This window comes from Lissotriton vulgaris, chromosome 5 (assembly GCF_964263255.1).
Source record: "Lissotriton vulgaris chromosome 5, aLisVul1.2, whole genome shotgun sequence".
Taxonomy (NCBI): Eukaryota; Metazoa; Chordata; class Amphibia; order Caudata; family Salamandridae; genus Lissotriton; species Lissotriton vulgaris.
In genome coordinates this window covers 1,233,181,010-1,233,196,029 of record NC_141693.1, presented here as the reverse complement: position 1 = coordinate 1,233,196,029, position 15,020 = coordinate 1,233,181,010, and the positions used below count along the sequence as shown (strand labels likewise).

Genomic DNA, 15,020 nt, shown 5'->3' with positions numbered 1-15,020 from the left:
GGCCGCCATCGTTGGGGGGCCCTCCTAGGCCGGTGGTGGCCCGTCTACTCCACTACAAAGACAGGGATCTGCTGATTCAGAATACGCGGACGCTGGGCCCCTTCAAAGTGGAGAACAGTTCGGTGACCATCTTCCCGGATTATACCCAGGAAATCCAGAGAGCTAGGGCTTCTTTTCTTGCGATCAAGAAGGAGCTCAGAACCGAAGGGATCCAATACTCATTACTGTTCCCGGCTAAACTACGGATTATCCTGGATGGCACGACTCAGTTTTTTACAACGCCTGACGAGGCCTGGACCTGGCTAGAGACCTAAAGAGCGGGTACTGATCGCAGGCATAAAGCTGAGAGTGACCGGCCTAAGCCGGCGAGGGTACGCGAATCACAGCGTCTCCGGAAACGGCATAAGACTCAGCAGGCCCTGCTGCTTGCACAGTTGGCGGCGGACAGACAAGGGGCCCTGGAGGCGACGGCGACCATCACGGGGTCGCAAAAGGAGGTGTTCACAGAAGGTTCTGCATCTGAGGACGACAAGAGACATTCTGGGACTGAGATTTCAGATGTAGATAGTAATATGGGGCCGGAGGTGACTCCCCGTTCGGCGGACGATTTGTGACTTGCTCGACCCCCGGAGTACAGTGCGGGGTGCAGCCACCTATGGTAGAAGATGGACTTCATGGTATCCTTCTAGAGCACAGTAACGGAACCAGGCCATTGGGGAGGGGATCATGGGGCGGAGGGAGGGGGCGAGGGCTGACGCTTATCGGGGCGCGACCACGCTCCTACTGCCCTTAAGGCAGCCTGCAGTGGCTACTACAGGGTAGATTTGTTCGTTTGGTGTGTGAGGTTTGGATGGGGGCTATGGCGCAGTTGCTGGTTCCTGTCCTGGGGGACTGGGTGTTGGGGGTTTTGGGGGTTGTTTGGGGGGTGGGTACTTTTGTTGCTGGTGTGTGCTGGCGAGCTGCGGTTGAGTCACTGAGACTGAAGGGTAGCAATGGGGACGATGCCTGAGCTGAAGTGGGTCACATGGAATGTGCGGGGCCTCCACACCATGTCCCGACGCCACAAAGTGCATGCATACCTGGTGCGCCGTGGAGTTCAGATTGCGATGCTCCAAGAGACTCATCTTACTAAACTGGAATGTGCGGCGCTCCAGAGGCGATGGAGGGGGCAAGTGTTTGGCACAGCATATTCTGCGTTTGCGAGGGGGGTATTGATTTGGGTGCGGGCGGGGATTCCCTTCCAGGTGACGAGCCAGACGATTGACCCGGAAGCTAGATATGTAGGGGTAGCAGGAAGACTCTATAGTAGAGAAGTGGCGCTCTGCTGTATTTACTCCCCGGACTCTGACCAACCCCGCTTTTTTGACTCCATTTCGGGCCTACTGGCTCAGTATCTGGCAGGGCAGGTCATACTGGGAGGCGATTTTAACTCTATCACTGATGTCACCCTGGACAGATCCCACCCCCCACAGCGGATGGAGTCTTAAAGAGGCAACCACCGTTGCCGATAGGAACCCCCCTAACTAACTCAAAAGTATATATATATATATTTTAAACAAAATTCTAAACCGTTTTACTGGGGGACTAAACCTATGTCCTTACAGATATTTTAACAATTAAGAAAAAACAAAAGTCGTAGAAAATGTTTTTACCTATACACTATTTTGGATTACTTCGTGAAATCACTTCTCAACCAAGTGGTACAGCAAATGTTGAGTTCTTCTGTCCCACCGCTGCACCACCAATGTAGGAAGCTGGCTCCTTTTTGTGATGTATCAAAAATCTGATATACCATGTAAATAGTCCAGGCGTTTGCTTTCTGGGGGACAGGGGCTTGCATACAATTCCAAAGTGCTCTATTAGTGGGTAGTGTCGTCGAGCAGCCTTAAGCTTAACACAGAGGAGAACAAGACATTTGGAAATTCACCCAGTAATTAATAAATGACACGCACGACTCAAGAAGGAGATCCACACCAATTTATAAAAATAGCAAGTATTTTTATGTGTGTTTGAACATCAGAGGAAACTTGTTCTGGTCTGTAAATCTTTACATATAAATTATTTTCAGTTTAAAAAAGTGGACACCGTGCAATATCTGAGTTCTGCAGTGTTATCCTATGGAAGGAAGAACAAGTTCTGCGAACAGGTGTAGTACTGCCACAGGACTAATCTTCAGTAGTTACTTTGAGTGGTGGGCAAGGTCCAAGACAACACCTGCAGTACACCACCAGCGGTACAAGGGCGGCCGGGTGCAGGGTGCAAAACCATGTCGGGAGCCCAATGTATTTCAATGGAGATTGGTCACTGCGGAAAGAGGCTGCAGTCTCTGGCCAAGGGGTCAGTCTGAGTGAACTGTCAGGGGTATTCAAGGTTTGTGATGCCCAGGGACGTAGAGACACATGGTGTCCTCTTCTCCCCGGCCACAGACGACTGACTGAGAGATGTCGTAAGGCATCATGTTTTCTTACCAGGAGCAGTCGTGGTTGAGGGGCCTGCGTGCTGAGGTTGCAGGCGATGTTGGGGAGTTCACGAGGGGTGAAACTATGATGGACTTGAGCTCTAGAGGGCCTTGTTGACACCTGTAGCCCACTTCAACTTGGGCCGGAGGTAATGGGTGCAGTGGTGGCTTCAGGTGTTGGGTTTTGGTGGTTCTGGAGGCCTCAGTTTTCTATTTTGGAGTTTCTGGTACTGGAAGCAATAAAACTGACCAGCACCGGGGTATATCGGCTCATGCAGGTATGCCCTCACTTGTAATATATTCAGCAAACTACCTTGGGTTTGTTAGGCCTGTTGTAGGGATGACTTACAAATATTATATGCTGAGGTAGGGTACATGGCACACACAGATGTGTGACATGTGTTTTCACTTTTTTCTGCAGAGAGACACACAGCCTGCAATGACAGTCTCGTATGTGCTTGAGTGGTTCCCGAGGGTGGCGCAATTCTTGCTGCATCCCTTAGGGGCCCTCTTTAGTAACTCAGGCCCTAGGTACCAGGGTGCCATTTACTAGGGACTTACAGAAGGTGTTAAACGTTTTTCCAGTTGGGAGAACAATTGTGCATTTTTGCGAAGGAGCTCTGGCACTGAGGATTAGGTTGGCAGGAACCTGTTGCGCTTTCAGTCAAAATCACATCATGTACAAGATTAAAAGTGGGGGTGACCATGTCAAAAAGGGACACTTTCCTACACCTAAGACCTTAGACTAATCACCAAATCACCTCCCCCTGAAACAGTTGTTTAATTTCACACTGTAACATATCCTTGTCCCTCTCACCGCAAATTACTCAAATGGCTGACAGTGTGAGCGCCTTGTTAAAATGATAAATAAAATAATAATGCCATAAGCCGTCATATTTGTATATATCAAGATTATTTTCTGCAAAATGTCTGCAAAGAAGAGCATTACATGACTTCGTTTCCCCTGGGCTCCTCTCAAGATAACATTGGCTTCCAAAAGGAGCGGTCAATTAATACGTAAAAATAAAATCAAAATGGTGACCATATAAAAGCGCTGGCATTTCCAAGAAAAATTAAGTTTTATGTAGTATGTTGGGTTAATTCAGATACACACTTAAACATGCTATTTGCAACAAAGCACAAACATTCTTGATTATGTTTTTTGGTTCATCAGAGTCTTAGTAGCATGATTCACATAAGATAGAGTGAATTTCCACAGGCACATTTTTCAGAATGATTTGAATCTGTTGAGGCTGTGCTCTGTTGGCTGTCAGTGTGAATTACAACTTTTAGGTGTAGGTTACGAGTTAATGGAACTATAGCCTTCAGTCCGATAACACATTAGCTGTAAACAAGAAAGAGTGTTTGTGTTATTTACTGCTCCATATGTCGTACGGCTTGTACATCCTTAGGTAAAACTGTGTGTTTGTTGGACAACATAAACGTAAGGATTATGCTGGACTGATTTTATGCACACCCTCAGGATATGTTGGCCGATAGTCCTACTATCTCACAGTGCACCATCCCAACTGCTAACTTTACAGGGTAACAAATGTGTGTTCAACCTCAGGACATAACCCTGATCCCCCAAGGAAATCATGGTAACAGATCTAGAACCCTTTATTTTGGACTCTCATGCATACCCAAAGAAGTACACAAGAAATTCTCAGCAAGTTGTTTCAATATTTATTGAAGCATGGTGATTCTTGTATCAAATATGTGCACTTTGATAATCAATAGAATGAAAACGATTAATTAGTGTTACAAGAATAGTGAAAAAGATAAACATTTCCACCATTGTGCTACGACAGTGAATATATGCAAGCATATAAGTCATGTGTATAGTGTACTCCTAACTAGCGCCCCCTAACCTAGGGTGAGTCATCTGCCAAATCCCTGCCAGCTGGACTAACTCCCCATTATCTGTGGGTAGGCGTCAACTGTCTTGTTGTAAAGATGGACATCCCTCATGTCAGTAAACCAGAATCAGCTGAGCTGGACTTCCTGTATAAAGTGACCTCGCTGTGTCAGCGGAGTGCTCCTCTCCCTAAAGATGAAGTGTTTGTGTATTTATAATAAACGTTCCCATGTGGATATATTGCAGCCCCTGTTTAGGCCACAATTGTTTATTCTAGTCGGATAGCGGGGTTGCCAACCAGGCAAATAACAAAAGTGCAAGGTGTTGTGATAATGTACAGATGAAGTAGAAATGTAAGCAATGCGGATTCAGAGAATATTATCCTACATTGACACACATGCAAATGTATGTCAAAAGTCATTGTGTGTAAAAGAGAAGTCAACTTAAGAAACGTGAGCATGTAAATGGTGGTTCTTCTTGGCCTTTCCTGACCACGTGACACATAAACCTGTGTTAACAGCAGCTGCCCTTGTTGAATGTTGGATTTGTGAAGTTAATCTTTAATTCGAAAGCAGTTAGGATTTGTTTTTTTTCTAAATTTTAAATGATTTTAAATCCTTCATTCTAAAGAGATGATCTACGTTTCGGGGGGCTTCGATGGGAGCAGACGTCATACCAGCATGGAGCGATATGATCCCAACATTGACCAGTGGAGCATGCTAGGGGATATGCAGACTGCACGAGAAGGAGCTGGACTGGTTGTCGCAAATGGTGTCATTTACTGCCTGGGTAGGTGCTTTTTAATGAGTAGCAAGAGGGTGTCTATTATTTTTGTTCTGTTTCTGCAATACATGCCCCACAATAAGGCTGCTTCACAGAGTGGAGAGTTACCACAGTCCTAGCCTTGATCATAAGGCGAGCATGGAATGTATTTCCTGGTTCCTCCTGAATCAATATTTCTTTGCATGTTTTGTTAATCATTGCAATTTTACTTCTCGCAACAGATTGAGGATTTAATGTAAATTAATTGTGCTGAGGCTTCCATAAGATGTGGAGCACTAGCCTAACACTCCAGTAGATCCTCTTCTCTCACACTCCCTTTCAAAGCATGACCTTTAAAATTGGATCCAAATTTTAGTCCATTTATTCTTGAATAATGGATTTGTTTCACGCCCTATATGAATTGTCAACAGTATTTCTTTGACTGGTGATTTAATATTATCACAGTTATCTATGAGGTGGCATTACTGTTCAGCTAGCCTATGGTTGAAGACACAGCCAAAATGTAATTTCAAACCATTACTTATGGGATACAAAAAATTAGTCTTGTTGAAATATTAAGGTGAACCCTTTTCCTAATTTGAGTGAAGGAAGGTGGACAATGATCTCAGGGGATGTTAACACTTCCTTTTGGAAATACACCTCAAACGAGGTCCATCAAGATGATTTTGGCGGTCTGCACTATTGCTTGTGTCCTATGTTGTTTCCCTGTGATTTCTGGTATTCACTGGACTTCATTTAACAAGCTGGAGGCGAGAAGCTATTGTCATTGACTGCCATTTTCTGAGCTGCAGCAATTGTGAGCTTCTGTAGTAATTGCGATAAAGATAACCCTGTGCTGAATTTGACCATGATAGAACAACCATGATAGCGCAGCTGTTGTTCTTTTTTTCTACACTTTAATCAGCAGCTGCCCTTAACTTAAAAGGATTCTTTTTTTATTTTTTATATATATATATATATATATATATATATATATATATATATATATATATATATATATTCACAGAAAAAACCATAGGTTATAGACCATATATAGTTAGGAATTTGCATTTACAAAACCTTGAAAATTCACTGAAAAAACCATAGGTTATAGACCATATATAGTTAGGGATTAGCATTTAAAAAACCTTATTTTATTTGCACTAAACCATTGAAATTCCATATATAGTTAGTTGCACTAACTATATATCGCGGACCCGCAATCCACTGCTAATGATGTCACATATTACATCATTCATGACATGGTCAGTGACATCACTGATGACATCACTGATGACATCACTGATGACATCTCAAATGACATCACTGATGACATCACTGATGACATCTCTGATGACAACACCCAGTGACTGTATGTTTCTGTAAAGTTAAAATATGTCTTACATATTGAAGAATGAGTGGATGTATAAGTGTCTGGATGAAGGATTTAGTAGGTGCATGACTGACTGTATGAGAGAATGATTAAATGTGTCTCACTGAGTGTATGGGTTAGTGATTAAAGTGTCTTAATTTGGCAATCATTATTTATGTTGTTCTGTAAACTGCTGCATGTTTAAATCAGTACCTATATCAGTAACTATATGGGTTATTGAATGGTTGCCCAAGTATTTGTATGGGAGACTGAGTATGTGTGTGGGTGGCTGGGAGGTGTATAACTCTGTGCATAGATGTGTGAGCAGTTGATTCCCTAGGTGTATGGGTTCAAAAGTGCATGTAGAAACAGCTGTATGGACAGTTGACTGTGTGCATGAGTATATTGGTGAGTGAATGGATATCTCAGTGCTACATGTCAAAGTAAGTACATATGTAAAACACACTCCATGTGAGAGTTGACATATATAAATAACTGAACATAAGAGCCAGTGAATGTGTGAGTGGCTGTATGAATCATTGTGAACTTGTATCAAGGATTGTATAAGAGAGTAAATATGTGTTACTATATGTTTTAATAAGTAAGGTGTGTATAACTGTATAGTTGAGGAAATGGAGATGTGATTGATTCTTTGCATGACTGACTAGGTGTGTGAGTAACTCCATGGATGTGTGACAGTCTGTGAGTGCCTGTTTACACTGAGTGTATCTAAGGTTATATTAGAGTCTGAAGATGTATTATCACATAAATGATATCATCAGTGATGTAATCAGTAATGTCAAATGAGATGTCAGTGATGTCATCAGTGATGTCATTTGAGATGTCATCAGTGATGTCATCAGTGATGTCATTTGAGATGTCATCAGTGATGTCATCAGTGATGTCACTGACCATGTCATGAATGATGTAATATGTGACATCATTAGCAGTGGATTGCGGGTCCGCGATATATAGTTAGTGCAACTAACTATATATGGAATTTCAATGGTTTTGTGCAAATAAAATAAGGTTTTTTAAATGCTAATCCCTAACTATATATGGTCTATAACCTATGGTTTTTTCAGTGAATTTTCAAGGTTTTGTAAATGCAAATTCCTAACTGTATATGGTCTATAACCTATGGTTTTTTCTGTGAATTTCATTGGTTTTTTAAAAGCTAATATCTATAGCAGTAAAATATATTCTTTATTAAGTGACGTATCACGTAGCCCGTGAGACGCCTCATGATGCATCGCATAACCGTGACGTATCGTCTCTGCAGCGCAAACCAAACCCAAAACGTAAGCGCGCCAGAACACGCTTAAAGATATATATATATTTTTTTAACCTTAATTAGACAAAATCCACACGTGCACATATCACAAACGTTCAAAAAACACAATATGTCGGACTCCCGTTACGCTGCCGGTTAGCTGCCCGGTTAACGTACCAGGAAGCACCTTTACCGCGAAAAATCGCAATTTTTTTTTCTTTTGCCCCGCAGGGAACTTTAATAGCCCCCTCATCAATCCTAGGGGTTCAGGAGGGGTCTGCCTTACCCTTTCATTCATTTACACCTTTTTTTTTTCCACCTCTTTTCTCTCGATCCCACAGAGAGACAAGATGGCGGCCGCTCCAGACTGTTTACAATGATAACAGCCAATCAGCTTCTCCTCAGACTCCCGTTACACTGCCGGTTAGCTTCCCGGTTAGCTGCCCGGTTCGCGTACCAAGACGCGTCTCTACGGCGAAAAAATCGGATTTTTTTTATTTTTATTTTTTTGGCCCCGCGTGGCTTTATAATATCCCCCTCATCAATCCTATGGGGTCAGAAGGGGTCTACCTTGCCCTCTTTCCTTCATTTCCCCCTTTGTTTTGGTCTCCTCTTGTCTCTCAATCCTACCGAGAGACAAGATGGCGGCCGCTCCGGACTGTTTACAATGTTGACAGCCAATCAGCTACTCCTCAGACTCCCGTTACACTGCCGGTTAGCTTCCCGGTTAGCTGCCCGGTTCGCGTACCAAGACGCGTCTCTACGGCGAAAAAATCTGAATTATTTTTTTTTTTTGGCCCCGCGTGGCTCTATAATATCCCCCTCATCAATCCTAGGGGGTCAGAAGGGGTCTACCTTGCCCCCTTTCCTTCATTTCCCCCTTTGTTTTGGCCTCCTCTTGTCTCTCGATCCTACCGAGAGACAAGATGGCGGCCGCTCCGGACTGTTTAGAATGTTGACAGACACCAGAGAGCCAATCAGCTTCGCTTTGCAAAGTTCCGATATGCGAAAAGTTCGCGAACCGGAGCGCTACCCGGAGCGCTGTTACAGATATATATCTTGATTTAAACGTTAATTTCTCAAAATCCACTGAAGCACATATATTGAGACCTAGCAAAGGCACATCGGGCTAACAATCCCTACAATTTTGCCAAGTTTCGTGGAAATCCATTCAGCCGTTCGGGCTAAAAGTGAGGCCAACGCGTTTTGGGACCCCCCTTTTTTCTCGGACCCCCCTTGACGAACCCCCCCCCCCAATTTCCAGGAGCTGCTCAGAAACAAAATGTACCATTTTCCTGAAAATTTCAGCCAATTCCGTCCACAAACGCCCAAGTTATTAGGCATAGAATTTTCAAAAGTTCCATAGAGAAAAAATCCTAACTATATATACCTACTGGATATCGCCAGTAGGTAATATATATATATATATATATATATATATATATATATATATATATATATATATATATATATATTTTCTTTTTAATTTCTTTATGGAGCCTTTCAAATTAACATCAAATCAAATGTGTCAAATGATTTAACAAAGGTTACGTTCGACCACTATACCATTCTATTTAGACATGTCATTCCATTTACAAATATTTAACGTATTAACTATGCGTCAGCAGAAGGACAATATTCATTGGGAATATAAATATATATTTTTTTACAAACTAAATTGCAATTATTTCCTCTTTTGTTAATGCATAACAGCCAAGCGGTGTAACACCCAAAACAAACAGTTGACAATAATCAGTGACAAAATTGGTGCGCTGTGCAAGTATGGGGATCCTGTCCTATGCCAACATGCATTGGATCTCTAACGTCATTAGTATCATCTTAAGACCTGTGATTATTTCTGGTCGTTTTGGTGTAGATTGGTAGCATGTTTAGACTGCCAAACAGGAGGGGGCAGGGGAGTGGAAAGGAGGAAGAAATTGGTCTTTGTCTACATAGCACCATTTGTGATAGAAATGTTATAGTCAAGCAGGAACTGCAGTTGTGGGGGAGTATTATCTAGTCAAGGGGCATTGAATGATTTAGTGAGTATACCACAATCTGTTTGATAAATGATGGGTTAAATTGGCAGGCATAAGCTGGGATTAAGAGCCATGAAGTGGGAAGGGGGTTGTATTAAATTACGCTTTCCTTGCTCGGACGACTTTAGGTTCATCACGATATGTCCCAAAAGAATATCCTTTTCATGACATTCATGTTTTCAGAAAGCAATGGTATGTTGAAAGCCTGAGACTTTATAAATTGTTTCTATCGTGGCAGATATGTCTTTATGAAAATGTTAGCTTACTCTTCCCAGACCACAGACTTTTTCAGTGGATAGGCGTTGATTGCTGAAAACATCTGTGTGAAACTACCACTTAATTTGTGTCATGTGTAGTTGACAGTGTTAATTTAATTAGATCAAAGATGTCTATTTCTAATATTGTAGATAGGTTCTTCAGACGTTTGTTAAAAATGTTTCCTCCTTCTTTCTTGTGCCTCAGTGGGACCTTAATCTCTTCCTAACGGTCCTGATGTGCGGTCCCTGTAGGAAGGTGGCTATTTGACTATATGGTTACCTCCACTTTTTGCCAGGTGTTTTGCTGGTTTTCGACTTAGTTGGCCTGGGACCCTGCTATTCAGGGCCCAAGTCTATCTACTTTCTCTATAAAATGGACTCCATATACTTTAGGTACATACCAGATTAGTTACTGGGTTACCCTTGTGAGCCCCTGTATAGTGTACCCTAGGTACCCAGGGCATAGGTGCACCCTAGACCTACCAGGGACTGCAGCATGTATTGTGCCACCCCTGGTTTGCCTTCCAAACTGACAACACAGGTCTGTCCTTACAGCCTGGGTAAGGTGGTGTAATCACCCCTTACTAAGATATAGTATACCTATATCTATATATACATATAGACACATATACACCTATAAGTCATTCCTATGGCAGGCCTTGACAATCCTGGAGGCAGAGTGCTTGATGTTATGTGAGATGGTGCCCTAGCATGAGCTGAGCCCCTCTGCAGCTTTCGGAACCATCTCCTTATAGCTGTTCTATGATATAGCCATACCATATACTCTTAAGTGCATTATAATCCTTGCGGTTAAGGCTAACTTTGGTTTGGCGTTATCAAAACATGTTGTGTAAGGTGTCAAACACTTTGGAATACTGCCCCCCCTCCCGCCAGTCCTGGTGGCGGGGGTAGCATTCCACCCTTCCAGAGGACGAAGACATGTAGTTACTGATTTACCCGGTTAAAGTTAAACAGAGCCTCAGCATCACAAAATGGATGCTGCTGCCACAGACAAGAGTCTGACCTCCTGTTGCTGGACGAAACTCCGGCAGGGGAGGCCTGGACAATAGGTTTTCTGTCCAAGGAGGTGCTGGCACCTCCCCAGACAGGCTTTTGTGTATTGGGGCAGGGAGGGCTGCATTCAGTGAATGCTTTCCAGACACTGCCTGGGGAACATTAGGTGCTCCATGCATTTCCCAGTTCAAACCGGTTGCTGGGGCACTCTGCCCCAGCTCTGGCGTGAAACTGGACAAAGGGAAAGGGGTGTAACCACCTTCTTCCCAGGTCCACCCATAGGAGGGACCTTAAGGGTAGTCCAGCTCCTAAACGTAGTATAAGTATAGGAACCTGTCCCCAGGACTTTAGATTACTCTGGACGAAACTTTGAAACATATATCCTGGACCTTCGACATTCCATTTCGACTGGAAGACGGAAGACATCTCCCTTGTGGTCAAGGAGTGACCACCCTGTTCAAAAAGGCACCAACAGCATTTGCCAGTCTGCATTTTCGAGGCTCCCGCCGGATCTCGAAGAATCTGCGACACAGGACGCAGACTTCTCTGACCCCGCAAAGCTGAGACCCGTGGCGGACACGAGAGACGTGGGACCGGAACTACTGGACATCCTGCATTTTGCAAGCTGCACTCACTTCCCGAGGTAACTCGACGTCGTGCATTGGGGTGCTTGAAGCCCCAGACCCGAGCACCATTTGCACCGAAGCTCAGAGGCCCCCACTCCACGAGTGACCCGTGCACCCCCCTTTTGCATTTCAGCTCGACGCGTCTTCGCGGTTTCTAGTCCATTGGCTAGTGAGACCCCAAATCTTTGAATCTAACTTGCTTTCTTGGTTGCTCCAGACTTGCTCCAACTTCTCTACAAAGGAGAAGTTCCTCAAACCTTGCTGGTCTGCACTGAAGCCAATCTCGACATCCTGCGTGGGTTGCGTTTGCCAAGTCTTGTTGGGTTCAGTCCGGATACCGACACAGCAGTCAACTAGATCCTTCGTGGGACAGCTCGAATCCAACTCCTGGTCCTCGTCGACGCCTCCTGGTCCTCGTGGATGAAGAGACAAACTTCATATCTTCACCTGAAATCACCCGGCATCTGGTGGCATCTTTCTATCGCCGCCCTGGTCACTGGCAAGTGACCCAGACTCTATCCCTTCTGCTTTCAGGTTCTTCAGATCTTCGATCCACCCTTGGATCCACCCGGACACTTTTCCTCTGGTCGCCTGCAGCACTTCTTTGCAGCTCTCCATTGATAACGACAACGAAACCTGACACGAAAAGACACCTATGCACCCGGATTCCCTGGGTGAGGTAAACGAGTACTCCGGTGCTCCCGTGGGTCTTGACTCTCGAAGTGTCCTAGTTTAAAAGGGTTCCATCGTAGTCCATCCGGAAGTGTCCGTAAACTGTAAATTTGTAATTTGTTTGTTTCCCATAGAAAGCCAATGGTAACCCGCGGCTGTGTTTAGCCACTGCACGGGTCTCCCGTGGGCCTCCTACTTTCTAACCTTTGGTTGTTTAGAGTAGCCCCAGCGATTCCACAGGCCCCAGGCCTGCTTTATAATTCTCACGTGGTTCTTATACCACTATTTTAGTATATGGTTTGTGAGGCCCCTAGGGCATAACGTATATTGCGCAACTTATCGTATGCTAATTGAGTAACTTGTATTGTACTTTTACCTCTGACCTCATAAAGAGTGCAGAGGGGTTGTGTTTAGAATAAATACATATATTTCTGATATATACCTTGTGTGGTGTCCTTTCATTTGGTACTCAAGGGATTATAATTGGTAAAACAACTTGCTTAATACGCTCTCTGAAGTCTTAGCCTGATAACTGCTGGTCCATGCTACCACTAGGAAAGCTTTCTATAAGGTTGACTTTACAACCACCATCAATAAGGGTCGATTAGACTGGTGCAAGGTGCCCACTAGAACTAATGGACATCATATGCCAGGCTAACTTCTCACAGTCCCTTTGAGCCCTAGCAAAACTGGCTTCTCAGGCTCCTTACCATCAAGACAGCCTTCCTGGTGGCAATGATACCTACCCAGAGGGTCATTTAGGTTCAAGCTTTGTCATCCAAGCCTCCATACTTGAGCATCTTCCCAGGCAAGCCAGTATTATGAACTAGAGCTTCCTTTTCAAAAGTCATCACTCCTTTCATGTAGGCCAGTCAATCACTCTGCCTACTTTTTACACTCTGCCACATTCCTCTAAGTAAGAGGAGCAACCTAGCTGTCTGAATCCTGCTCTCTCCCCCTGCAGCTCCGCTGTCTCTGCAGCTGACCCCGTTCACCTCTGTCTGGTAGGTGTTCGAGGTCCTCCTCCACCCGCAGGCTCCTGCCTGCGCCCCATCCCTGGTGGTCCAGTGGGAGAGCCTTGCTCTTCTATTGACCCACTGCTGTCTGTCTCTGTGCTGTGTCCATTTCTGTCTTGCCTTGTTACTCTCACCTCGGTATTCTGGTTTCTTTTTGGCTGTTTTTAGTTTCCCTTTGTTGTTCTCTGCGCCCTCTCACCGCCCTATACTGCTGCTGCTGTGCTGCGGCCCCTCCCCCCCCCCCCCACCCCACCCTCCCCCAGGTCCCCCCTGCCGCCTCCCAGCTGCGCTTCCTGCCCCTTCCCTATTTAATGGCGGCCGACCACTCACCGCTACACCTCAGCTGCCCTCCTTTTATTCAACCCAGGAAAGAACAACACCTGCCAGCTGTCCACGCCGAACACCACCCACGGGCAGTTCTCCTGCCGGCACTGCCACCAGACCTTCACCACAGTCCACACCCCCCATGGCCACTGCCCACATGCCGATTGCCAACACCTCTGAAGCCCTGAGGTGCATCCTCCTCAACGTGCGCTCCCTGCACAGACACGCTGTAGAGATCTGGGACCTCCGCGACATCCTCTCGCCAGACGCCGCCTTCCTCACAGAAACTTGGACCAACTCGACCTTGGACCCGACATCGCCATCGCCATCGCCATCCCGGACAGATACAAGATCTAGAGGAAGGATCACAACTGCCCAGGAAGAGGATCTGCCATCGCACACAATAGCTCCCTCCGACTCACGACCTCCAGCTCGAGCAACAACCTGCCCACCACCGAACACCTCCATTTCCAGATCTAGACCCTTAAAGGCACCCTCGCCTACAGACCTCCTGGACCTCGAACTGCGTTCACCACCACCATTGCTGACCTCATCAGACCCCACACCATCGCCTCCATGGACTACATAATCATTGGAGACCTCAACTTCCACCACAACAACCTCAGCGACCCCAACTCCACCACTCTCCTGGACAACCTCTCCAACCTCGGACTGAAACAACTCGTCACCACCCCCACCCACAAGGCAGGATACACCCTCGACCCCATCTTCGCAGGAGGTAACATTATCCACTTCAGCCACACCAAGCAATCCCATGGATGGACCACCACTGCGTTCACTTCCACGTCGACAAACCCATGGCACTCAGACCTGCAACCCGCCCGCCACAAAGAAAATGGAGCAAAATCACTGAGGAGCAGTAGCTCAACTCAACCCTCAACCGCGATCCCTCTGCCACCGCGACTGACGCCCACCTCGCAGCCAAAGAACTCCACAGATTAATCTCCAACTGCGCAGACGAGCTTGCACCCCTACTTAACCCTGACAGACAACGCCCCTGGAAGGCCACCTAGTTCACCGCCGACCCACAAGAATCTAGACGCACCTGCAGACGCTTCAAGAAGAACTAGAGAAACAGCAAATCCTCAGAAGACCGCACCACCTACAAGAACGCCATGACAGAATACCACCAGCTTATCAAATCCACCAAAAGGACCGTCATCCAGAACAAGATCCTCGCCAATGTCAGCAACTCCAAGGAACTCTTTAGCATTATCCAGGAATTCACCAACCCCCCCAGCGAAAGCACAGACATCACCCCCCTCCCAGGACCGCTGCAACAAGCTCAGATCCTACTTCCATCTGAAGATCAAGGGCATCTACGACAG

At 45.5% G+C, this 15,020-nt stretch overlaps 1 protein-coding gene across 2 annotated transcripts in view; it reads left to right on the top strand.

The window, feature by feature from the left end:
- KLHL12 (kelch like family member 12) overlaps positions 1-15,020 on the top strand; it is a 621,505-nt gene that overhangs the window by 500,061 nt on the left and 106,424 nt on the right. For both annotated transcript variants that reach the window (XM_086923076.1, XM_086923077.1), the window contains exon 9: positions 4,947-5,105. In XM_086923076.1, coding sequence (XP_086779202.1) covers positions 4,947-5,105 — 159 coding nt within the window. The remainder of the gene's footprint in view (positions 1-4,946; positions 5,106-15,020) is intronic.